The sequence below is a fragment of the Rhinatrema bivittatum genome, chromosome 8, assembly GCF_901001135.1.
Source record: "Rhinatrema bivittatum chromosome 8, aRhiBiv1.1, whole genome shotgun sequence".
Lineage (NCBI taxonomy): Eukaryota > Metazoa > Chordata > Amphibia > Gymnophiona > Rhinatrematidae > Rhinatrema > Rhinatrema bivittatum.
Window position 1 is genome coordinate 212,403,263 of NC_042622.1, and position 26,197 is coordinate 212,429,459.

General features: G+C 46.3%; 1 protein-coding gene across 1 annotated transcript in view; it reads left to right on the top strand.

The window, feature by feature from the left end:
- Positions 1-26,197, top strand: part of TBL2 (transducin beta like 2) — a 50,687-nt gene that overhangs the window by 13,205 nt on the left and 11,285 nt on the right. Inside the window, exons 3-5 of the mRNA XM_029613038.1 lie at positions 7,927-8,111; positions 8,587-8,738; positions 18,841-18,967. Coding sequence (XP_029468898.1) covers positions 7,927-8,111; positions 8,587-8,738; positions 18,841-18,967 — 464 coding nt within the window. The remainder of the gene's footprint in view (positions 1-7,926; positions 8,112-8,586; positions 8,739-18,840; positions 18,968-26,197) is intronic.

Below are 26,197 nucleotides of genomic sequence, written 5' to 3' on the forward strand. Positions count from 1 at the left end.
TTCTCGAGAGACATGTAAAGTCCTCTCCCAATTCCTCTTTCCATCCCTGCAATAGCGGTGAATCCTGGTACCCGATGAGCTTCTGCAACAATTTGTACAGAAAGGAAGTAATATGACGGTCGGGGGGTCTTCTCTGTCAGACATTTCCTGCTGTTCTCCTTGCAACGCCGATAGATCTAGCTTCTGTAAATAATGCCTCAGTTGCAAATATGCATAAGCTCTGCGCTTGAGAAATATTAAAACCTTGACAGAGGTCTTGAAAGGTTTGCATTTTTCCCTCTTCGGTGAGACTGGGTAGATCTAATTGCAGCCCCCTCTCGTTCCACTTATGAAATGTTCTAGGCTGTGATCCAGGGATAAAATCAGCATCACCAGTAATTGGTAAACTATGGGATAGCCGATTAGTCTAGGTTCATCCTCCCACAAAACCATTTCCAAGTGTTTTGTTATAGGAACTGTTGTAACACTCTATAAGTGTTTTGTTAAACTTTGGTATCGACTAAATCCAGGCTATTGCATACATAGGAGACCCCTTTTTAGCTTTGATCCTCCGCCAAACCTTTACCAGATGACCTATCCAATACGGGATAAAGGACACAATTAAAATCCCCTCCTCCCAATATGAGACCTTGGGTGTTATCTGCCAGCAGTTTAACTAAACAAAAGAATGTTTATGCGAATTATGACCATAGATATTGCAAATTGTCACTAGTTGATCAAACAGGGTACCAATTACCAGCAAGAACCTACCCTCAGGATCCGCAAGGATCTTAGTAGCTTGGAAGGGGAATTGATTTCCTATCAATATAGCTACTCCCGTTGTTTTATTAGGGGATTGAGACAAGTAAACAAGTACATCTCCCCAGCCCATGCCTAGCATAACTTCTTTTGTTCTGTTTCATCTAAGCGAGTTTCTTGCAGTAAGGCAATATGCACCTTCTGATGTCATAAAAATTGTAATGTTTTTTATACCATTTGTAAACAGAGCCTATTCCTGATACATTCCAGGAAGCATATCAGATAGATGTGTGAGCCATTATCCTAATTCCCCATGGTCCACTCGTACCAAATCTAAAATGTCTTCCTAACTCCCAGTCTGAGCCTGCCAGCCTAGACCCGGACTCACATTGCACAAAATCTAAACCAGACATCTCCTCATGGAAAGATCGTAACTCAACCTTTCCCTCCCTCTCCCTTCTGTACTTGACTGCTTAGCCCATATTTCCTTATCCCTAGTACTAAACCTTTCCATAGCATTCCCCCTATGTCATAGGGGTGGAGGTCCTTTCCTGATATGTGGGATCCCCTCCTCCCACCATGTGATTTAAAAAAAAAAAAAGAAAAGTGTTGTCGTGTAACACCAGTGCAGGAGAAAGTGTCACTTTTTCCCTTCTCGTCTCTTCCTTTCCGTGCAGGCGAAATCTCTGCATCGGTTGCTTGTGCCATATGAATGGGATCCATGCTGACAGTTATTACTGTTATTGTAAAACTGGCAACCAAATTCGACTTGCATATATCGGACACACTAAACTTTCTGATCTGAAAACCAGTTTCCTAATGAGCCTCTCGCATAAATTTTAAAAATAAAAAAAAATGTTCCACCAGTGGTACAGAAAGTCAACCATTTAAACATACACATTCAAAAAACAACTTGTATTATCTCTCCAACCGCACTACTCTCTTCCAAAACTGCCTTCCATTAGATTTCCTGTTTCTAAACACCCCCCCCCCAGTACAAGGGCATTAACGTTCAACTTTCTTTTCCCAGGGTCATCGAATCCAAAGAGGCGTAGCTCCATCCACTGATTCATATACATTCACTTTATTTTCATAAAATAGTGATGTGCGTCGTTTTTAGCTATCGAGTCGGGTGCTTCTTGGAAAACTTTGTTTTCCAACGGTTCTCTTTTTTTTTTTTTCGGTGAAACAAACCGGAAACCCACCATCCCGATCCCCACCCAAGACTTAACTAAAATCCCTTGTGGTTCAGTGGGATCCCAGGAGTGATCTCTCCCTCGGGCCATCGGCTGCCACTAATCAAAATGGCGCCGGTGGCCCTTTGCCCTTACCATGTGACAGGGGCTCCCGGTGCCATTGGTCAGCCCCTGTCACATGGTAGGAGCAATGGACAGACAGCGCCATCTTAGAAAATGGCACGGGCCAGCCATTGCTCCTTCCATTTGACAGGGGCCGACCAATGGCACCGGTAGCCCCTGTCACATGGTAAGGGCAAAGGGCCACTGACGCCATTTTGATTCCAGGCAGGCCTGATGGCCCGAGAGTGGGAGATCACTCCCGGGACCCTCGCTGGACCACCAGGGCTTTCAGTAAGTCTTGGGAGGGATCGGGATGGTGGGGGGGTTGTCATTAAGTAAATTTGAAGGGTTGGGGGTGGGGTTTTTTTGTTTTTTTAAATAAATGTGCCCCTCTTCCCCCTCCCCATTGCTAACCCAAAAAAATTTTTTCCCCAGAATTTCGGGGAAAGCCCAATCGTTTTTCGGGTTCTCCAATCCATGCCGAATTGGACAATTTCATTTAAATTTTCCAATTTGGCAAAACGAATGCACATCTCTAATAAGTAATCTGCAGTTTTGCAGGATATTGCAGCATAAACTGAATTTCCCTTTATTCCAGCCGAGCACAAATTGGTGCGAAGGCTTTTCTTTGAGCTGCAACTACTTGCGGAGTCATCTTGAAAGGTTAAAATTTATTCTCTTTCCTAGTTAACTTTTCTATTCTTGCGATATGCTTGTAATATATAGAGTTTGTATGCTGAATTTAGTAACTTTGCAATGACAGGACGTGGCCTGGACTTTTGCGCTATCTGGGATTCCAGACAGTGAGCCCTTTTCGATGTGAAAGTTGCCATGTTTTTATCTAACTTGAAAACACGTGGCAGCCATTCTTCCAAATACCTGTTCCAGATTATTGTCATGGATGATTTCAGGTAAGCTGATAAACCTGAGATTTCCTCGGTGCAACCAATTTTCAGTTTGATAGCCTGTTGGTCAAGACCCTTTTTCAGCTTTTCTATTTCCACCTCTAGTGCCGCACTTGTTTGCCAAGCTCGGAAATACACAACTCTATTTTCTGAATGTGCTTGGTCGAGTTTGCGAGAAATATGAATATTTCATCAAATTTTTATAAGACCATAAGAACATAAGAAATTGCCATACTGGATCAGACCAAGGGTCCACCAAGCCCAGTATCCTGTTTCCAACTGTGGGCAATCCAGGCTGCAAGTACCTATACACTAAGTAGATCCCATGCTACTGATGCCAGTAATAGCAGTGGCTATTCCCTAAGTCAGTTTGATTAATAGCAATTAACGGGCTTCTCCATGAACTTATCCAAACCTTTTTTTAAAACCAGCTACACTAACTGCACTAACCATTTTCTCTGGCAACAAATTCCAGAGCTTAATTGTGCATTGAGTGAAAAAGAATTCCTGTTCATACCCCAGATCAGTCCAGACAAGTGTGCTTATGCATCCCTACTAGCAGATGGAGGCAGAGAACAAAACTTTGAGGCACTGCTACATATCTGAGAGTGCCACCTGCAGTCTCTTAGTATTTCTCTGTCTCCAGCAGATGGTAGGAGGTGTTTCAGCTGACGTTACCGCTCCAGGAGGAATCTAGGTCCAGTCTCTCATGGTGGCTGTCGTGGTCCGATTTAGAGAAGGGAGTGGATTTGGAGATTCCAGACTGGGTGGTAATACCTACCCACAGATGCCAGTCTGAGTGGTTGGGGAGCGATATGTCAAGGATCTACAGCCTAAGAGCTGATGGAAGTGTCCTGGTCAATCAACCATCTGGAAACAAGGGCAGTCCAGAGAGCACTGTTCTTTCTTCCTCGGATTCAGGGACGGGGATTACATGTGTTCTCGGACAATGTGACGACTGTGGCCTATATCAATCGACAGGGTGGAACGAAGAGTCACTTGGTGGCTCAGGAGGTTCACAAACTCTGCCTGGGCAGAACTTCATCTAGCAGCACTTGCAGCCTCTCATGTGGCAGAGGTGGACAATGTGCAGGCAGGTTATCTCAGCAGACAACAGCTGGACCCGGAAGAATGGGAGCTGTCAGCGGAGGCCTTTGCGCTCATTCAGTGCAGGTGGGGCGAACCCCAGTTCGAGCTCATGGTAACGAGGAAGAATGCCAAGGCGACCAAGTTTTATAGCCACTGAAGGGAATTCGGCTCCGCAGGGATTGACGCTCTAGTTCAACTGTGGCCAGAAAGGCTCTTGTTATGTTTTTCCTCTGTGGCCACTTTTAGGTGGGTGTTGCATCGCATCAAGCAGCATCAGGGATGAGTGATCCTGGTAGCGCCTAAGTGGCCACGCCGTCCATGGTTTGCAGATCTGGTTCAGCTAGCAATAGACATGCCTGTTTGGTTAAGCCACCTGAGGGGATTGGTACGTCAGGGACCCATCTTGTCGGGGAAGATGGATCATTTCTGTCTAGTGGTTTGGCTTTTGAGAGGCGATGTTTCTGCTTGAAAGAATATTCCGAGCCAGTGATTACTACTCTTCTTCAGGCTAGGAGATCCTCTACTTCTTTGGCATATATCTGAGTCTGGAGAGTGTTTCAGTCCTGATGTGGGGTCCAAGACGCTGATTCTTTGTAAGCGAACGTTGCCCAGTTCTTGGCCTTCTTGGAGGATGGCTTTTCGAAAGGTTTGGCCTATAATTCTCTCTTGAGTCCAGGTGGCAGCCTTGGGTTGTTTCAGAGGGAGGTTGCAGGGAAGACCCTTAGCACCTCATCCAGATGTAATGCATTTTCTGAAAGGAGTGAAGCATTTGCGTCCTCCAGTCCATAGACTTGTCCGTCCTGGAACCTTAACTTGGTCCTATGAGTACTGTGTGGTCCTCCCTTTGACCTTTGCGAAGGGCTACTTTGAAGGATCTTACCCTGAAAGCTATGTTCCTGGTGGCGAGTTGCTCGGCGAGATGCATTTCTGAGCTCCAAGCCTTATCGTGCAGAGAGCCTTTTTTGCGAATTTTTGATGATGGGGGTCTCGTTGCGGGAGGTTTCTTTTTTGCCCAAGGTAGTGTCGTCTTCATCTTAGCCAGATGGTGGAGCTACCGGGGTTTTCTCACCTGACACCTGATTCTCCCCATCGAGGGAGCTTCATCTTTTGGATGTGCATTGGGTTCTCCTCAGATATCTCAAGGTGACCAATGGATTTCGGTGCTCGGACCATCTTTTTGTGTTGTTCAGTAGTCCAAAAAAGGGTTGCAAAGCTACTAAGAGTACGCCCATTGGTTGGTTGGTCGATCCCTGAGTGATTGTGTGTGCATTCTACTAGGGCACACACAGGCACCCTCCTGGGCAGAATTTCAGTTCATGTCACCACAAGAGATTTGTCAGGTGGCAACTTGGTCCTCTTTGTACACTTTTACCCAGCAATTACCATTGGATGACAGGGCCCCAGAGGAGGGCTCCTTTGGTGAGAGTGTACTGCTTGCAGGTCTTTCGGGATCCCACCAGGTTAGAGGGGCTTGGGTACATCCCACTTATTTGGACTGATCTGGGGTATGAACAGGAAAGGAAAATTGGTTCTTACCTGCTAATTTTCGTTCCTGGAATACCATGGATCAGTCCAGAATCCCAGCCCATTATAATGCTTTTCGAAAGACCTCTCCTGATTCTGGACACTCCTGGTGATGCAGACTTAAGTTATGTGCTGCAGAATAATATTGTATATAGTCCTCACTTGTTTGAGACTCAAAATCTTTTTCTGCCCCTAGTTCCAGGGTTCAATTTGGTTGGGAATTTGCAACTTGTGCCCCAGCTTTTTTTTAGAGGAAGAGATCCTGGAAGTTGGGGTTAGACATCTTGGCTTGGGTATAGGTCAATACTGAGGGACTGCAGGTGGCGCTCTTGGATATGTAGCAGTGCCTCAGTTTTGTTCTTTGCCTCCATCTGCTGGTAGGGATGCATAAAATCACTTGTCTGACTGATCTGTGGTATTCCAGCAATGAAAATTAGCAGGTAAGAACCAATTTTCCCTTTTCTCTGATTTATGTCTTGTTAAATTTAATCTCTAAGGCGGCCACTGCCATCACTGCCACACCTGTTCCTTTAGGATCCAATGCTGTTGGGGATGGTGGAACGCTGAGGGGATCCGCCATTTTCAGACTCACCATCTTGCTCTACTCCTTTCCCGACACTACGGTTTTCAGGCCATAAACCAGTCAAAGCGATCGAACTGCGCTGGATATTAGATTTCACAGTTATTAAATACACTGCGGAAGTCAAAACCAAATAATTTTATGTTTAGCCAGTTATTACCAAAGATGGGAGGTGGGGACCTGGAGCTGTACAGGAACATGTCCTACACCTCCATGTCACGTGACCTCCAAAGCATCTTTCCCTGACTGGAAAAAATGAATTTCTTTAGTAGTGGAGAGATCAGAAATGTAATCTTTCAGACAAACTGTTGGCTTCCATATCTCTTTGAGCCTAATCCATAAGAACAGTAGAAATGCCAGGTTGGATCAGCTCAATGGGCCTTCAAGCCCAGCATCCTGTTTTTGATAGTGACCAGTCTGGATCACTTGGAAGTACTTGGCAGACCCTAATAGGGGGAGATCTTTTCCCTGTTGCTTACTCCTAGAAGTAAGATGTGGCAGTCCCATATGACTACGTGGCTTATAATTGTTAATGAACCTAATTGTCCAAACCTATTTTAAATCCATCTGTACTGTTAGCCTTGACAGCATCATCCAGCAACAAATTTCAGAGCTTAATTATGTGTTGACTGAAAAAAATATTTAAACTCTTTTTAAATCTACTACTAATTAGTTCCATGCTAGTCCTAGTGCTATTTGAAAAGGTAAATAACTGTTCCCTATTAACTTGTTCAACTTCACTCATGAGTTTAGAAATCTCTATCATATCCCCTCTGTTTCTTGTCCAAGCTGAAAAGCCCTAACCTGTTAAGCCTTTCTTCATTAATAAGACCTGGAAAAATCCTAAGGAAGTTGAAAAATAGCAGAACCATTACTTGTAGCCTTCACTGTGCCTGATCCACTAGCTTCCGTCTTCAATTTGGAGACTTTCAGTAGCAGAAGCCTCGACCTGCTCAGAACAGTGGATCTGACCACTGCATATTTAATGCTCAGAGACCATTCTTAGGCCCAGCATTCATTCTAAGGGGCTCCCCCTCCAGTACTCTCAAACAGTGCGAGATTGATGACCTTGCTGTTGGCTCTGTCGGTGGTAGGTGTTCCCTTAGGTTAAACGATGCGTCATTCAGAGAGAGTAATGATAGCTTTCTATCTCAAGAATTTTCTTACAGGATCAGTGTTACAATGTGAGCCCAGTCAACAACATAGAAACATACAAATGATGGCAGAAAAGGACCAAATGGTCCATTCAGTCTGCCCAGGAAGTTTCTTAAGGTAGTAATTGCCACTCTGTGCAGGTTACTCTTCTGTTTCTCTTAAGGTTAGTACCAGTCACTCTGCAGTTATCCCCAAGCAACATTTTTTGTACTGGGTGATGAGCTTTTCTGAGAATTCAGTGTTTGACATGGTTTGCTTATTGGACTTGGCTGTAGAAGCAATCCATCATTGCCTTGGCAGTTGGAAATAGGCTTTATTTTCTTTTAACCATGAATAGTAAGGAAAAGCTGAAAAAAATGTTTGCAAGATAAAGGAGTTGAATCCATGTAACCAGGAGCAGACATGGCATGCAGCTATGCATTATTCACCATTTTAAATGTCATAGGTTTTTTTTGTTTGTTTTTTTTTTAATGAAGTGTTTCTTCTTGAATGGGTTTTCTACAGTCTCACTAATTTTCTTTACAGGTGAGGGGAACATATCTAAGTAGATAATGAAGATGCTTCTCTGGAGCCTTGGAGATTCTCTAGGCAAGACCTGCAAAATCTAGCACATGCTAACAATGTAACTTTTCTGCAGGGTCACAGTGGGAACATCACCTGTCTGGATTTCAGCAGTAATGGCAAATACTTGGCATCCTGTTCAGATGACCGGACTGTGCGCATCTGGAGCACAAAAGACTTCCTGGAACGAGAACATCGCTGCATGCGTGCCAATGTGGAGTTAGATCATGCCACACATGTCCGATTCAGCCCAGATTCCAGGTGGGGAGAAGGGACCAACCCTCATATGCAACTTTGCTAGGAATTTAGAGTTGTGAGCTAGGTGTGCAGATTCACTTGCCAGGTGCATTTCCTTATACAATACCTGAGGACAGAATAGTAGTAGAGTAGGACATTGCAGGGTTCAATACTAGGTAAATTTTCTTCCAGTGCATAGCCAGCATATTCCAGCACAACCAACTGAAGAGACAGAGGAACAAACAGAGGGAAAACAAATCATATAGAAGTCACACAAAATAAATTTGTATTCCTGTCTCTCAGTGTAACTTATAGCATGGCATAACATAAGTATGAAACAAACCCATTGAAAGTCCAGTGACTGTCACACACAAGCACTCATATATAGACACAATTTGCAAACATAAATATTGACTTGACTGTTAAACACTGTTAAACACAATCTGCCTGTAATGTGGTTTGAATATTGGAAATAATCATTTCTCCTCATTTTAATTAGAGCTTTCATCATCTGCCTGGCGAATGGTGAGACAATCCGAGTCTTTAAAATGATGAAAAAGGAGGATGGCAGCTTCATGTTCTCTGCAGCATCTGAAGATTTCCCCAGGAAGCACAAAGCGCCCATAATCAACATTGGGATAGCAGAGACAGGTACACAGAATCCTCCACCAGGATTTGGTCTTGTTCCCTTCCTCATTTGTTTTGTATATTGAGAAGAGGAGAAGGTCTAGTATCACCCCCTCCCGTTTCTTGTTGTTCGTTCCCAGTGATAAGTGACGGGTTTCCCAGAGTCATCTGATTATTTATTTATTTAAATTTATTTAAAAACTTTTCTATACCGTTGCTAAGTTAAATACCATCGCAACGGTTTACATGTAGGCACATATTTAATGTAGGTGAAAGTGTACTATAGTACATTCTAACAGGTGCCGTCAAAGGTTCGGTTACAATAAATCATTTATAAATGTTTATGGACTTTCCTTCAAGGAACTTGTCAAACCCTTTTTAAATCCAGCTATCCTAGTTGCTTTGACCACATCCTCTGGTAATAAATTCAACACAAACAGCTTGATTTTGCATTGCATGACAGACAGACAGACAGTGACAGAGCTGATGAAGGTCCTTACAGATAGGGAAGGCCTGCTCACCATGAGATTGGTGAATGTGTGTATAAAAAGAGAGCTGTAGGGTAGATGGAAATAGACTATGGTTCAAATTCACAGTGGCAGATTCAATCAAGTCACCACAGATAAACTGTGAATAAAATAATTGAGTAGGCTGCTGAAAAAGCAGCAACATTTATTTCCTAGCGTGTAGAAGATGGACTCAGGGCCAATGGGTATAGTATGCTCCTGATAGCAGTTGGAGACGGAGTCAGATTTCAATCTGACGTCACCACCAGTACATATACCGCTGCAGGAAGCTTTGCTCTTCAGTATTTCTCCGTCTCCATAGCAGTTAGGGACTCTATACACGCTTGCACAGCGTTAGAGTATTCAAACCAAAGGAAATTCTAAACAAGAAGAAACCTTACCTCTACAGACGAGCCCCACTCTCCTGCAGTGATACCTACGGGCCCCTCCCCCAGTTGAGAATTCCTGAGGTGATTTCCAAAATCCCTCAGAGGTAGGCCTCGGTCCGGCAGCAGGTTGGACATAGCCCCCAGCTTAGAGGCAGCGGGTGCAACACCGAGCGTGGCGGTGAAAGTACTTTCCCTCTTCCCCCGCAGCCGGAGACCGCCCGTAATGATACCGGGAAATGCCGAGACAAGGTAAGGTAGAAAACTTTCTAAAAGTCTCTGGTCTCTGAGGCTCAGAGAGCCGCATAGATCGCCAGTCGGCGTCTGTGCTATCGGGTTGATCAGCCCCGTCTGGGCTAGACCCCGATCAGATACGAGGGTCCTCCCACGTTGAGACCCTCCGAGGTGGTCACCATATTGCTCGCGTGGTCACAGACGCCATTTCTCCTTGATCGCCTTCCTGCCTGCCTAACCGAGCCGTGCGCACAGAGACGAGCCGGGCGCACATCAGCGCACGCATAAGTGCCGTGTGCACAGCGATGCGCACGAAGAGGCCGGGTGCACAGCCACTCGCTCAACAGTGCCGGGCGCATAAGTTACCCCAGTGCGCACAGCGGCGGCGCATTTTTGTGAGCTTGCATCCTGGCCTACACGCACATCTTCGGCGCACCCGAACTGCATAACTAAGCCTCCTGGCACGCGCATTAAAAGGGATTTTCTGCTATCCTACGCGCACAAACCATGGCACTACTGCCCAAGAAGATCAAAGCACAAGCCCTCTGCCCAGCCTGCCAGATAAGAGCTGCGCAGCATGAAGAGGCCACGGCCCTGTGCCGACAGTGCGAGGAGGCTCTGGGAGAACCAGGTCAAGGCCCTCCCCAGCCAGTACAGGAATCCGGATCCACCGATAATACACCGGACCTCTCCACCCCCAGCGCGAGTCTCCCTCAAACGGGGCTCCCCGGGGACGCAGTGGCTTTCAATTTAGACCCAGGATCCTTTTCCTGGGTAGAATTTTTTAAAGGTCTACACACCTTCGCCCATATGCAACCGGCACCACCGATGACGCAACCACAGCCTCCCACAGAGGACCCTAACCTTCCAGGGCCCTCTAGGCCCCCCCAGAGACATGCCTCCCCCAGTCAAAAGCCCTACCATAAGGGACACGGACACCTCAGACAAAGATCAAGAATCCCTGGAGAAAGGGGAAATTCCTCCAGGAACGGAATCTTACCGAATCATGAGGCGTTTTTTCTCCAAAGACGAGCTATCAGATCTTGTGGCTCACAGCTTAAAGGAGCTTGCCATCCTGGGCACTAGTGCCACAGGGGAACCGAAGATGAACCCTCTCCTAGAGGGACTCAGCCAGGCCTCCCGCCATTTCCTTCTGTTGCAAGCAGTACAACAGCTGATCGACGTGGAATGGGATGCTCTGGAGGCCAGTTTCAAAGGCGGATGGGCCTTAGAAGCCCTCTACCCACTGGAACCCTCAGCCAATGATCTCCTGGTGTTCCCCAAAGTGGACGCCATGGTCTATGCAGTCACAAAGCACACTACCATCCTAGTTGAGGGAGGAGTGGCACTCAAGGATGCCTAGGACAGACGTCTGGCATCCATCCTTAAACAGGCATTCAACGTATCAGCTATATCACTACAGATTGCTGCCTGCTGTGCCTTGGTGACACACGCCTGCTTATCCATGACCAGGAACGCCACCATGCCGGTAGAAGCACTAGAACCAGCGGTATCCTTCCTCACGGATGCGACCTCTGACCTGGTACGCACTTTAGCCAGGGGCATCTCATCCATAGTGGCAGCCAGAAGGCAACTCTGGCTCCGAGGTTGGTCAGCTGACGCAACTTCCAAGACGAAACTCACGAGAATGCCCTTTTAAAGGAGCCCTCCTGTTCGGAAGCGAACTGGAGAAGTTAGCCGACAAATGGGGCGAATCCCCAGTACCTCGGCTACCGGAGGACAAGAACAAAAGAAGCCAATGCCCCTTTCCCCGATTACCTAAGGGCAGAGGATCACAGCGTTTTAGACCCTACAAGAGTACATATCAAGCCCCTCGCCTCGCAGGCAGGGGTCAGTCCTTTCGGAACAATACAACAAGAGGGGAGCCAACTCTGGCTCAGGCCCCAGCCGCACCCCACAATGAGAATCAGCCGACCCATCCACAGGAAGAAGCCATAGGGGGCAGGCTCTCCATATTCTACCAAAGATGGGTCGAGATAACAGCGGACAAGTGGGTCCTAACCATCATTCGAGAGGGATACTACCTGGACTTACACAACATCCCTCCGGACAAGTTCGTGAAATCTCCTTGCCACGCACCCTCCAAGAGGGACGGCAGTGGAAACCACACTGGCCAAATTGCTCGCCCTAAAGGCCATAATGCTGGTGCCCACGCAACAACAAAATACTGGGCATTATTCCATCTATTTTATCTTCCCCAAGAAAGAGGGAACGTTCCGGCCCATCCTGGACCTCAAGTCAGTCAGCCGTTACCTGAGGGTACCACACTTCCGCATGGAAACCCTGCGCTCGGTCATAAGGGCGATACAGCCGGGAGAATTCCTTACATCTCTGGACCTGTCAGAAGCATACCTGCACATCCCAGACCATCACGAGCATCAGCGCTTCCTGGGCTTCGCGATCCTGGACCACCACTACCAGTTCCGGGTGCTACCTTTCAGGCTCGCCACAGCCCCTCAGATGTTCACCAAAATTATGGTGGTAGTAGCGGCGACACTGAGGAAAGGGGGAATCCTCGTACATCCATATCTGGACGATTGGCTAATCAGGGCAAAATCTCCAGCGGAAAGTCGTCATCAAGCGACCACCATAATCAAGGCTCACCTGGAGAACCTAGGGTGGGTGGTCAACACAAACAAGAGCTGTCTACAGTCTCTGGAATACCTGGGAGTCCGGTTCAACACCAGACAAGACAAGAAAACTGACGAACCAATTGTGAAACCTGCTAACAAGTCCTTGCCCCAAAGTATGAGTCTTCCTCCAAGTCCTCTGCCTCATGACAGCAACCCTGGAAGTGGTTCCATGGGCAAGAGCTCACATGCGACCGCTACAGCTCGCCCTACTCTTATGATGAAACCTGATGTCCTAGGGCTACTCTGTTCACCTCCAGCTTGGAACCAGCTCCAATGGTGGCTCCAAGAAGACCATCTGAGCAAGGGAGTAAGGCTGTCTCCACTGACCTGGACCTTTACCACAGACGCGAGTCTATGAGGGTGGGGAGCCCACTGCCAGGAACTGACGGCTCAGGGGCAATGGGACAAGGAAGAGTTGGGATGGAACTTCAACTGACTGGAGGCGGTCAGATTAGCTTGCATACACTTCAGTCACAGACTCCGAGGCAAATCTGTCAATCATGTCAGACAACGCCACAACAGTTGCCTACATCAATCTCCAAGGAAGAACCAGAAGCCAACAGGTGTCCCTGGAAATAGATCCCCTAATGGCATGGGCGGAAGCAAACCTACAAGGGATCTCAGCCACCTACATCGCGGGAAAAGACAACGTCACTGTGGACTACCTCAGCAGAGAAAGTCTAGACCCAGGGGAATGGATGCTGTCGACCACAGCCTTCCAGTTGATAGTAAACCGCTGGGGAACCCCAGCCTTGGATCTCCTGGAAACCCGGTCCAATGCCCAAGTTCCCAACTTCTTCAGCCGCAGATGAGAACCACAATCCCAAGGGACTGATGCCCTCATCCAGACCTGGCCACAGGAAGACCTGCTATATGCCTTCCCATTCCCCCCCCCCCCCCCCCTCGGCAACTACTGGGCGGGATCATCCGCAAGATAGAGCACCACAGGGGGCTAGTAATTCTAGTGGCCTTGGACTGGCCAAGAAGGCCCTGCTACGCAGACATGCGAAGACTTGTGACAGGGAGCCCTCTCCCTCTACCTCCATACAGGGATCTGCTCCAGCAAGCCCCGATCCTCCACGAAGACCCAACTCTATTCTCTTACGGTCTAGCCATTGAGAGGACATGACTGAAGAAGAGTGGATATTCAAGGGCGGGGATTGACACCTTGCTCCGAGCACGCAAGTTCTCCACATCACTGACCTACATACGAATATGGAGAATATTCGAAGCTTGGTGCAAAGACCGCGACATCCTTCCGCGGACAGTCAAAATTTCCATGATCCTGGAATTTCTGCAGGATGGATTACAGAAGGGGTTGTCTCTCAACTCCATCAAGGTTCAGGTGGCTGCGTTGGCCTGCTTTGGAGCCAAAGTGGAAGGCACCAGCCTAGCAATCTCATCCGGACGTCTCCCGCTTCCTGAGAGGGGTCAAGCAGATTCGACCACCCCTGAAGTGGCCGGTACCCCTATGGAACCTCAATCTAGTACTAGACTTCCTAGTGGGAGCCTCCTTCAGACCTTTCCAAGGTCTGTCCCTACGACTCCTAACCTTGAAGACAGCATTCCTAGTGGCAATATGTTCGGCCCGTTGCATCTCCGAACTTCAAGCACTATCCTGCCAAGAAACGTTCCTCAGGTTCACACTGGGATCCATACAACTACGCACGGTCCCCTCCTTCCTACCAAAAGTGGTTTCTCGCTGCCATCTCCAGGCGAGCATAAGGACTCAGAAGAATCTCACCGTCTTCGCCATCTTAACGTCGGCAGAATCCTAGTCCGATACCTAGAAATGTCAGAATCCATACGAAAGACGGACCACCTATTCGTCCTTCACAGTGGGAAGAAACAAGGGGATGCGGAATCGCGGGCAACCATAGCCCGCTGGATCAAAGAAGTAATCAAGGCTGCCTGCGTAGAGGCAGGCAAGCCTCCGCCTCTACAAGTCAAGGCCCATTTCACAAGAGCCCAGGCAGTGTCCTGGGCTGAAACCAGGATGCTGTCACCCGCCGAGATCTGTTGGGCGGCGACATGGTCCTCAGTTCACACCTTCTCCAGGTTCTACCGCCTGGATGTCCAGGCTTGGGAGGACACAGCATTCACAAGGGCAGTACTAAGGGGGCCACGGGCAGCCTCCCACCCAGTTCGGGAGTAGCTTTTGTACATCCCATTGGTCCTGAGTCCATCTGCTACACGCTAGGAAATGGAGAAATTACTTACCTGATAATTTCATTTTCCTTAGTGTAGACAGATGGACTCAGCATCCTGTCCACGGCTGCCGCCAAACACGGAACCTCAGGTGACAATCCCTGAGAGCAAGACAAACACAGGTAAGCCACGCTTTCCTCTGGTTAGGACACCCATAGTTACCGGGTGTCGGCGTTTCTCGGTTGAGGTCACTGGCGGTCTCCAGCTATAACCCGCATCAACCAGTTCAAGTTAATCACGTTAATCAAGTTATTCAAGTTAACCAAAGTTAACCAAGTTAATCAAATTATCCAGATACACATATATCCACAATTGCTTTTCGAGGAGAATACTGAAGAGCAGAGCTTCCTGCACGGGTATATGTACTCGTGCTGATGTCAGATTGAAATCTGATCCGTCTCCCAACTGCTATCAGGAGTACACTATACCCATTGGTCCTGAGTCCATCTGTCTACACTAAGAAAAATGAAATTATCAGGTAAGTAATTTCTCCAATTCTTATTGTGCACTGTATACATTTGACTTGTGATGTAATCTGGTCAGAACATATTGTTTGAATTTGTGGAATATAAGTTTATATTTAGAAGAGCTCTGCAAGCTAACTCAAAACACCAGCAGAATCTTAACTAGCAAAAAGAAATAATACAATTTTCTAGCGTGTAGCAGATGGACTCAGGACCAATGGTATCTCAGCAAGAGAATTTCAAATGAAATATTGAAAGTATATCCACAGCTTCCTAAGCACCCGTCCAAGATGCACAAGACATTATGTTGAAATCCTCAATTCAATATGCAGTGGGGGCCAAAAGAGCAAATAGAATATTAGGAATTATTCAGAAAGAAATAGAAAGCAAAACCAGGAATATCATAATGTCTCTGTATCAATCCATGTGGCATGCAGTTCTGGTTACCCCATCTCAAAAAACAGAACTAGAAAAAGTGCAGAGAAGGGTAACAAAAATGATAAAGGGAGTGGAATGACTTCCTTCTGAAGAAAGGCTAAACAGCTTAGAACTCTTCAGCTTGAAGAAGAGATGTCTGAGGGGGGGATACAATAGAAGTTTATAAAATTTGTGGTACGAAAAAATGAATGGGAACAGTTCTTTACTCTTTCAAATAGTACTATGACTAGGGGACACGCTAAGAAACTGAAGGTAGCAGATTTAAAAAAAAAAAAAAATTTTAAGAGTTTTTCAATCCATGCACAATTGAACTGCAGAATTTATTGCCAGAGAATATAGTAAAGATAGTATAGTTGAGCTTAAAAAGGTTTGGACAAGTTTCTGGAGGACAGGTCCATATGTAATTATTAGCCAGATGGCTGTCTCTATTGCTTATGTCTGGGAGAGAGAGCTATATAGAAAGTATAACAATATGGACTTAACCATTGGGATGTGCCGGGTACTTCCAAGTGAGTTGGTCTGGCCACTATGGATGCTGGGCTCAATAGACCTTTGGTCTGACCAGCATGGCATTTCTTATGTTCTGACTCTACCCACCTATGTTTGTTTTTTTTAATTAAAAGTGATGGATGTCTAACACTTCACTAGATTCCAAAACTCTCTTCTGGGGAAAATACAAGTTTTTGCTGTTTGAGATTTCATCACATGTAAGCATGAATATGTTTCGATTATGTGTGCTTGTAGTAAGAAGTATGTTAGGTATAGCAATAGAGAGCTAAAGATGTGACTTCAGGAAATCTTGGTACCATCAGATATGGTCATGTAGTTCCCCTGTAGCAAAACACTACTACTTTGGGCTTTTTTTGAGTTTTAAAAGAAACTCAAGGGGAGATTTGTAGGTGTACGTGTTACATGAAAAATATATTTTGTTTCTTTTCTAAGTTAAATACGGTGTATCCATTTGGGCTTGATAATGCATTGAACTTTTGTTTATCTTGGTAACAAATCGTTTTTCCAGGTGTGAGAATTTATTATTAGTTTCAAATGGTTATTTGTTAAACTGTACAGACGAAAATATCAAAATAAACCAACCCGGAGTGTTAAAACCTATATGGCCCAACTTTGATGTCCGCTAACATAAATATGTGCACTCGCCACTCCTTTGGCTGTAACCACTTGTGCAAATGTATACCGTTTTTTAATATTTTATTTTTGTATTTTTCATATATTTGCAATTAAAAAACCTTACAGAGTCACTTGGCTCACTTATCTGTTTTGCATCTCAAAATCAAGTCTCTCTCTTGGTTATTATCGGCTTTGCAAGGATTATGCTTGTCTTTTTTTAATGGAGAAGATGTTTCAATGTGTCCTTCTCTTATACATGTGGGTGCTGCAGTGCCTACGACAAAATAGTGCAAGGGCAAGAAGTAGTGTTACCGCATCGGAAGCCCATTAAAATACGTCAGCATCTGACTTGCATTGTGTGTGATGTGTATGTTTTATGGTGCCCATGCGGCTTGATTTATATAGGAAAGACCACACGAATGTTAAGAACTCGCATACAAGAACATTTGAGTTGAATCTGATGCCAGAGGTGAGAAGCACCAGTGGTAGTTCATTGGTTAGATGCAGCACATACGGTGGAGGAAGAAAAAGTGTCCGGGTTAATCAAAGTGTAGCGCTCAACAAGTCGTGGAGATTATAACTTACGATTATTGCAATTAGAGCAACAGTTCATCTATAATTGGAATACAATATCTCCCCAAGGTTTGAACAGAGACACAGACTGGTCCATTTTTTATTAAAACAAACTATACAAGTGTTGGTTGCCTTACGAGGATTTTGAGCACATGATGAATAGTGATATCACAGGTATCTGAGAATGTGATTGAGTGGGTATCCCTTTAAAGATTGCATAAACGATCAAATGCCAACAACCTTTGAGGAATGCAGCAGAACAGTAAGTTTTTAAAAGACTCTATCCAACTACCTCGTTGTAGTTATTCATTCAGTCGCTAATAATCTTTTTAGAATAACACTCTTGGTAGCCCCTGAAGCATGCGATACATTGTCTAGCGGGGATCATAAATAAGAGAAGGACACATTGAAACATCTCCATTAAAAGATTAAAAGACGTCTACCTGCAATCATTGTCACACCGCTCCAGGAGTTTGGTACTTAACGACTGAGTGCCTGGCTGACAGTGATTTAATTGGAGTGGGGTTGTCTCACGCAACATTTCAGAGCCATTTTACATGACCTAACAAGTTGAGGAACCTATGCAGTGTTGGAGCTAATGCTTAAGTGGGATGTGTGGGGTGGGGGTGGGGGGGGGGGCTCCTGGGGGATGGTAATGGGAGAGGGGGAATTGATGTATTAGGCGCTACAGATACTATTGCTGTACCTAGGGCTGTATAAGGAAAACTGCAGCTCCCGTTCTGTTTGTTTCAATCATTCTGGTTCTGTTCAATAAAGTTTTGCCATAAAAAAAAAAAAAGATAAGCATAATCTCTGCAAAGCTGATGATAACCAAGAGAGGCTTGATTTTGAGATACAAAACCGATAAGTGAGCCAAGTGACTCCGTCAGATTTTTTAATTGCATATGTATAAAAAATATAAAACTAAAATATGAAACTGTATACATTTGCACAAACTGTTACAGCCAAAAGAGTGGCGAGTGCCAATATCTAGGTTATTGGACATTATAGGTGGCCATATAAGCTTTAACACTCCAGTTTATTTTGATATTTTCTAGGGAGTGTTAAGAAGAGGTACATTGTTCATTGTAGTTAAAACTGTACAGATCTACAGTTTATCACTGTGTGTCCTTTGCTGCTTGAAGAAACATGAATAAATGTGTAATACATACAGGGCTTTGTAGATGAGACTGTCTGCTTTTTAAAGTAATAACAGACTGAAGGTAATTTAAATGTTCCGTTTCCACTGTATTTAATTTTTTTAAATTATTTTATGTTTTCATATATACAGTTATAAGAGCAACTGTGAGCAACCCTTGTTTTACAGAATATCCTGAGAAAAGAAGAAATGGATAAAATCCCCTCCCTCTGCTTATCCGTCCCTCCATTGTATTTTTGTGTGTTCAAGAGACTGTGCTGTTGTCCTGAGTGGATGTTGCACCACTTGGGATCAGTAGTACCAACCTTTTGGCTTGATACCTGTAAGTGGTACCAGAACATAATCTCAGTCACCTTTCGGTTGTATTCTTCTTTGCTAGGGAAGTTCATCATGACGGCTTCTAGTGATACCACTATTCTTGTGTGGGATCTGAAGGGAGAGGTACTTGCCAGTATTAACACCAATCAGATGACCAATGCATATGCTGCTGTGTCTCCCTGTGGGAGGTGAGTCTGTGTGTGCCACTGATAGTGAACTGGGTTCACAGAAACAAAGAAGGCCTTTATTGTGCAGACAGCACTCCCTCACTATAACAAAAAGGCTGGAGTCATCACATTTCTTTACAAAGGAGAGGGTTTGCCATTACAGAATGTGATTGCTGTGACCAACACTGTATGAATATGCCCTTGTCCTTTGCTGTGATCCTACCTGTGCAGAAAGTGAACAGAAGCCTGGTCTTGCAAGAGATTCTCTCTGTTATTGTCAGAATATTCTTTCAAGAACCATGGGGCACCCAGTGAAAATTATCAGATGGCATGACCGTGAATATGCAGAGGAAAAGCAAAACCTCTTCATAATCTTGACTCCCTGATCATAGGCAGCCAGATCCCAGGCCTGACCCCAAAGAAGCCTGTGAGTCTCTTCAGTTCCAAACTGCACGTTTAGTTGCAATTAGGTGGGCAGTTTTACCATGCATATACTGTACCTGAATAGTTAAAGGAAAAGCATACAAATGCTTTCCTTATGAAAATTTGCATAAAGTATGTATGTTAAAACCACCTGTGTACTTTGAACCTGCTCTTTTCTGTTGGCAGCCGAGAGAGGGAGAATAGCATGTGTACTTCTGAAAATGTGATGTATGGTATGTGTGCTGTTTTTTCCCTTGATCTGAACATGCCCAAAGGAATGTCCCTTTTTATTAAGCTTTACACATTCTTTTAGCCGCAGTGAGGGAGGTTGGGTTCCAATCAGGCAAACATACCTGGGTAAATTCTTTACTCATGTAAATGGCTTTGGAATTTGTTCTCTGTACATGCTGATGTACAGAGGAATCAAAAAAAGACAACCAAAGTACAGTAAATTCCTAGCATCCAGACAGATATATTCAGGACCAGTGGGTTATGTACCTCTACCAGCAGATGGAGACGGAGCAAACTGATGTCACAATATATATACTCCTGCAGTGACATCAGCCTGCCAGTATTCTCAGTCTCCAGCAGAAGGTGGATGTGCATTTCCCTACTGGGGATTGCTTCAGAATTTGAGGAGAATTGTTAGGAGCTTTGAGTTGCCCTGCTCTCCTGCAGTGATACCTAATGGTCCTTCCCCCAGTTAAGAATTCCTGAGGTAATTTCCGTGATCCCTCAGATGAGTGCCTTGGTCCAGTAGCTGGTTCTTCAGCTGGCGTGAACTTAGCTGATTAAAGCATCTGAAAGGCAGCGGGTGCAGGAAGCCAAGTGTGGCGGTAATGGTATATGCCCTCTCCCCCCACAGTCGGAGACCATTTCTGTACTCAGCCAGGAAAGGCTAAGCTCAGGTAAATTAAAAAAAAAAAAGTCAGGTATTTCTTTCTCTTCATTTTGCGGCCGGCCCAGAGTCCTCTTCGGCTCCTCCTTCCCTCTCGCCGCTGCTTGATAGTCTGGCTGCGTACCACCGAGCTCCCAGGTTATTTTTAAACCGACGCTTATTCCGGGTCCCCGGGCTCAATTTAGTCCGCTAGTCATGCCGCGTGGTGCGGCCTGCTCCGCGTGTGGGAGCGCGCGGCTCTCAAGAGCTGGCATTTGTTCTGTGTGCCTTTCAGGAGGGGATGGAACCTTGGAGAGGGCTGTCGGCGAAAATTCCCATAGCAGCGGCTCTAGAGTGCGCCGAGACCCTGGGAGGCTCGATTCGCAGCGCCAGCCCTCAGACCCGTTCCTCCTGAGTGCAGGAATGGAGGCCATCTTAAAATCATTTAGCAATCAGGAAAAAGCTCCTCGATTCTTCAGTCAATGACGGGAGGCAGGAGCAGAAGGTATAGATGCTCTGGTCCTTCCCTGGCCAAAGGACATTCTGTTGTATGTATTTCCGCCATGGCTGTTGGTCGGCAAGGTTCTGCGCTGAATCGAGGCTCATCCGGGCAAAGTGATACTCGTAGCGCCAGAGTGGCCATGACACCCATGGTTTGCGGTCCTCGTGAATCTAGCAGTGGACGGACTGCTGAGATTTCGTTCGTTTCTGAATCTTCTGCATTAAGGCCCCATTTGTTTACGAGAGGCAGATCGCTTCTGTCTAGCGGCATGGCTTTTGAAAAGCGGAGATTAAGGAGTAAGGGTTACTCGGATGCAGTGATTGCCATGCTCTTACATTCCCTTAAGACTTCTACCTCCATGGTGTACGTTAGTTTGGGGTGTTTTCGAGACCTGGTGTCTCGACCACGAGGTGGAGCCGTCCAGGGTTTCGATTGAGGATGTTCTGGCCTTTTTGCAGGCAGGTCTAGCGAAGGAGTTATCTTTTAATTCCCTACGAGTTCAGGTAGCAGCACTTGGTTGTTTTCGGGGAAGGTGCAGGGCTTTGCCCTAGCATCCCATCCAGATGTGAATAATTTTCTGCGTGGAGCTAAGCATCTGCACCCTCTGGTTTGGAACCCCTGTCCCTCATGGAAGCTGAATCTGGTGCCCCGCGCCCTTTGTAATGCACCTTTCGAGCCGTTGAAGTGAACGACCCTGAAAGATCTGACATTGAAGGTAGTCTTCCTTGTAGCTATCTCCTCAGCAAGGTGTGTTTCAGAGCTTCAGGCCTTATCTTGCAGGGAGCCCTTCTTACGGATTTCTGAGAGAGGGGTTTCCTTGCGGATGGTTCCCTCCTTTCTCCCAAAAGTGGTGTCCTTTCATTTGAATCGGTCGGTGAAGCTACCTTCCTTTGCGGACCTGAATTCTTCTACTTCCGAGTCTAGGGATTTAAGAAAGTTGGACGTCAAATGGGTGTTGTTGCGTTACTTGGAGGTCACGAACAGCTTCCGTCTCTCGGACCATCTGTTCGTCTTGTGGAGTGGTCCCAGGAGGGGTCATAAAGCTTCAGGGGCCACTATTGCGTGCTGGCTCAAGGAAACTATTGTTTCTGCATACCTGGTTCAAGGCCTTCCGATCCCGGTGTGGCATCGGGCTCATTCTACTCTGTCACAGGCGGCCTTGTGGGTGGAATGTCAATAGGTGTCGCCGCAGGAAATTTGTCGGGAAATCTACACATACTTTCGCCAGGCATTTTCGCCTGGATGTCCGGGCCCCAGAGCCCAGTTTCTTCGGGGTTAGTGTGCTCCAAGCGGAACTCTTTCTCAGTCCCACCCTGGTTAGGGAAGCTTTGTTACTTCCCAGGAGTCTGGACTGATCCGGGTACGTACAGGGAATGGAAAATTGATCCTTACATGCTAATTTTCGTTCCTGTAGTACCACGGATCAGTCCAGAGTCCCACCCACAGGGAAACGGAGAGACCGCTCAGCCAGTGGTTGCTCATATTCTGCAGATTTATCTAATGTTCTTATACTGTATGCCCCCCTGTACAGGATAAGAGTATGGGCATGGTTTCGTTCATTACGTTACAAGTTTTCATTCCCTCTGCTCTTCAGGGGGAAGTTTGGTTTTCGTGGATGTTATGGTTTAACCTTTCTGCTTGGGTACAGTGTAATACTGACAGATTCTAGGTGTCACCTCAGGGTATAGGGCAGAGTCCATTAAAACTTCTCTGTTTTCATCTGCTGGAGGGGAGGCAAAACCCAGGAGTCTGGACTGATCCGTGGTACTACAGGAACGGAAATTAGCAGGTAAGGACCAATTTTCCTATTCCATGTCTAAGCCAAAGAAAAATCCCATTTTGGTTTCTTTGCATAAAGCCTCTTGTTTTTTCCCTGTTATGGATACCATTCAAGAATTGATTCATCTTGAATGGAACTTCCTGGAGGCAAATTTCAAAGGGGGTTGGACCTTGAAAGGCCTGTACCCCCTGGATTCAGTGGTGAGAGAGCATCTGCATTTTCCAAATGGATTCACTTGTCTGTGCCATCTCTAAACGGGTGGCTATCCCCATGGAGGGAAGAGTGGTCTTGAAGGATGTGCATAATAAGAGGATTAAGGCCATTCTTAAGCAAGCATTTGAAGCAGTGGCAGTGACCTTGCATATAGTTTCTTCTTGTTCTCTGGTGGCTTGCTTTTGTTTGCTTCTCTCTCAGGATATTAATGACTCTGGAGTGAATTCCAGGGCAGTTATAGAACCCGCTGCAACCTTTTTAGCGGGCTACGATTTGGTCCGCACCTCAACCAGAGAAATGGCTTCAGTAATAGCAGCCAGGCATCAGTTATGGTTGAGGAGGTGATCGGCCGATGCGACCTCCAAAGCTAATCTTACAAAATTTCCTTTTAAAGGCTCGCTCTTGTTTGGGAGCGAGTTGGAGAAACTGGCAAGTAAATGGGGAGAATCCCTGGTTTCTTGATTGCCGGAGGATAATGAGGCAGTCGCCGGGCTCATTTAGTGTGAAGGGTTGTCTCTGGTTCCAAGCGGTTTTGTCCCTACAGGGAGGCTACCTTTCAGAGGACTCATCCCACCTGGGCTGTCTGTCCTTTCGTCCCAGAGAGCCCAGGTGGGGTGCAGGCTTGGGTAGTGGAACCTCCCAAACCTCCCAATGAAGGTTTGTCGATCCACCCCTGGGAACAGGAGATAGGGGAACATCTTTCTCTCTTTTTTTTTTTTTTTAATCAGAGGTGGGTCGAAATCACATCAGATTAGTGGGTCCTGGAGGTAATACGAGATGGATATGCACTGGAGTTTTGCAGTGTTCCTCAGGCCGTGTTCATAGTGTCTCCCTGTCACTCCCCACAGAAGATGTAGGCAGTGGAGTGTACACTGTCAGGGCTCTTCAGTCTGAGGGCTGTGGTTCCAGTACCCACGTCTCAAGAAAATACGGGGCGACATTCCATTTATTTCATTGTACCCAAGAAGGAGGGCTCCTTTCGTCCCATCCTGGATCTCAAAGAGATCAACTGTAATTTGTGGGTGGCTCATTTTCCATGGAAACATTGCGCCCAGTGATAATGTCTGTGCAGTTGTGGGAATTTCTGACCTCCTTGGATCTGTCCAAGGCGTACCGCCATATTTCCATCTGATTGGAGCACCAACTTTTCTGCATTTCGCAGTTTTGGGGTACCATTATCAGTTCTGGGCGCTGCCTTTTGGTCTGGCCACCGCTCCTAGAACTTTTTTCCAAGGTTGTGGAGGTGGTGGCGGTAGAGCTTGAGAGAAGATGGAATTCTGGTACACCCGTATTTGGATGACTGGCTGATTCATGCCAGGTCTATGGAAAAGAGATGCCTGATGACCTGCAAGTGATCTCCCTGTTGCAGGAGCTCAGTTGGGTGTTGAACCTAGCCAAGAGCAGTCTTCATCCATCACCGTCGTTGGAGTATCTCGGTTCAACAGGAAGCAGGGCAAAGTTTTCCTGCCAGAGACTCGTATTAGTCTCTTGATGAACACTATATGAGAGCACATATGCATCCTCTTCAGGACTCTCTGCTGTCTCGTTGGAACCCGCAGGACTATTCGATTTGGCTCCACCTTCCAATGGAAGTATGCTGTCACCTACAGTGGTGGTTGCAAGTGGATCATCTGAGAAAGGGAATTTCCCTGACATCGCTGGATTGATTGGTACTCACGACAGATGCGAGCCTACAGGGTTGGGGAGCTGACTGTTGGGAACTAACAGCACTGGAATACAGAAGAGTCTCTCTGGAACATCAATCGGCTGGAAGGCCAGGCAGTCCGGTTGGCGTGTTTGCAGTTCAGCGGCAGCCTACAGGGTCGAGCAGTCCGGATAATGTCTGACAGCACAATGATGGTGGCTTATGTCAATCGTCAGGGAGGAACCAAGAGCCAGCAAGTATTGCAGGAGATAGTCCAACTTATGGAATGGGCAGAAGTGCATCTTTAGGAGTTCTCAGCCTCGCACATTGCAGGAAAAGACAATGTAAGAGCAGACTTTCTCAGCAGGGAGAGTGTGGACCCAGGAGAATGGGTATTGTTGGACAAAGCATTTCAGCTGATAGTGGATCGCTGGGGCCTTCCGTTTCTAGACCTGCTGTGACTTCTTGCAGTGCAAAGCTTCCTTAATTCTTCATTTGCAAGAGAGATCCAAAGTCCTTGGATAACGATGCTGTCATGCAGGTCTCCCTTTCCCCCGTGGCCCATGTTGGGCAGAATAGTTCGGAGGGTTGAGAATCATGGGGGATGGTGCTTTTGGTGGCACTGGATTGGCCCAGGAGACCGTGATATGCAGATTTGAGAAGGCTCCTGGTAAAATCACCCCTCCATCTTCCAGCGTATAGGAATCTGCTGCAACAGGGACCTGTCCTTCATGAAGATCTAACTCGTGTTTGTCTTACGGTATATCCCAAGAGAGGGCTCACTTGCTGAAGCGTGGATATTTTATTGCAGAGATTGCCACCTTCTACAAGCACAAATGTTCTCCACTTCCTTAGCCTATGTGTTGGTTTGGTGAGTGTTTGAAGCTTGGTGTGAAGCTCAAGGAGTGCTTCCTCGTTCAGTTAAGATCCCGCTCATTTTGGAATTTTTACAGGATGGGTTGAATAAATGATTGGCTCTTAATTCCTTGAAGGTACAGGTAGTGGCTCTTGCCTTTTTCAGGGGCCAGGTAAATGGCGAATCCTTATCGGCTCATCTAGATGTGGCTTGTTTCTTGAGGGGAGTGAAACATCCTCATCCTCCCTTGTGGTTACCATTAACCTTGTGGAGTCTTAATCTGGTGTTGGATTTCTTGGCAGGCCCTATTTTTTTGTCCGTTGCCTAGCCTTTCATTGAGGTTACTGACCTTAAAAACGATATTTCTGGTGGCGATGTGTTCTGTGTGTCGAATTTCCGAGCTGCAGACCTTATTTTGCTGGGAGCCATTCCTTCGGGTGACTCCAGGGGCAATAGTTGCGTACTGTTCCTTTCTTTTTGCCTAAAGTGGTCTTAAATTTTCACATGAATCAGTCCAATTCCCTGCTGTCTCTGGATAGGGAAAGAGGTGCGGAGGAATATCGCCTGCTGTGACCCTTGGATGTCAAGAGACATGTCGTTCCAATGTATCCGCCCCTGGGGCGACAGTTCTGTTCTCTGTAAACCGGAGCGATATGTATTCTATACAGGAACATCGGTATATAAAAATTAAAAATAAATAAATAAATGTCATGAGGTATCTGGAGGTTTCTAAACCTTTCTGAAAAAACAGATCACCTTTTTGTCCTTCATGGTAGAGGGAAACAGGGCGAGCCAGGTTCACAGGCTACAATAGATTCCTGGATTTAGGAGGTAGTCAGGGCTGCATATGTGGCTGCTGAAAAGACATTGCCAACTCAGGTTAGGGCTCATTTCATTAGGGCTCAGGAAATGTCATGGGTGGAGGTTAGATTGTCTCCTATCAACATTTGCCAAG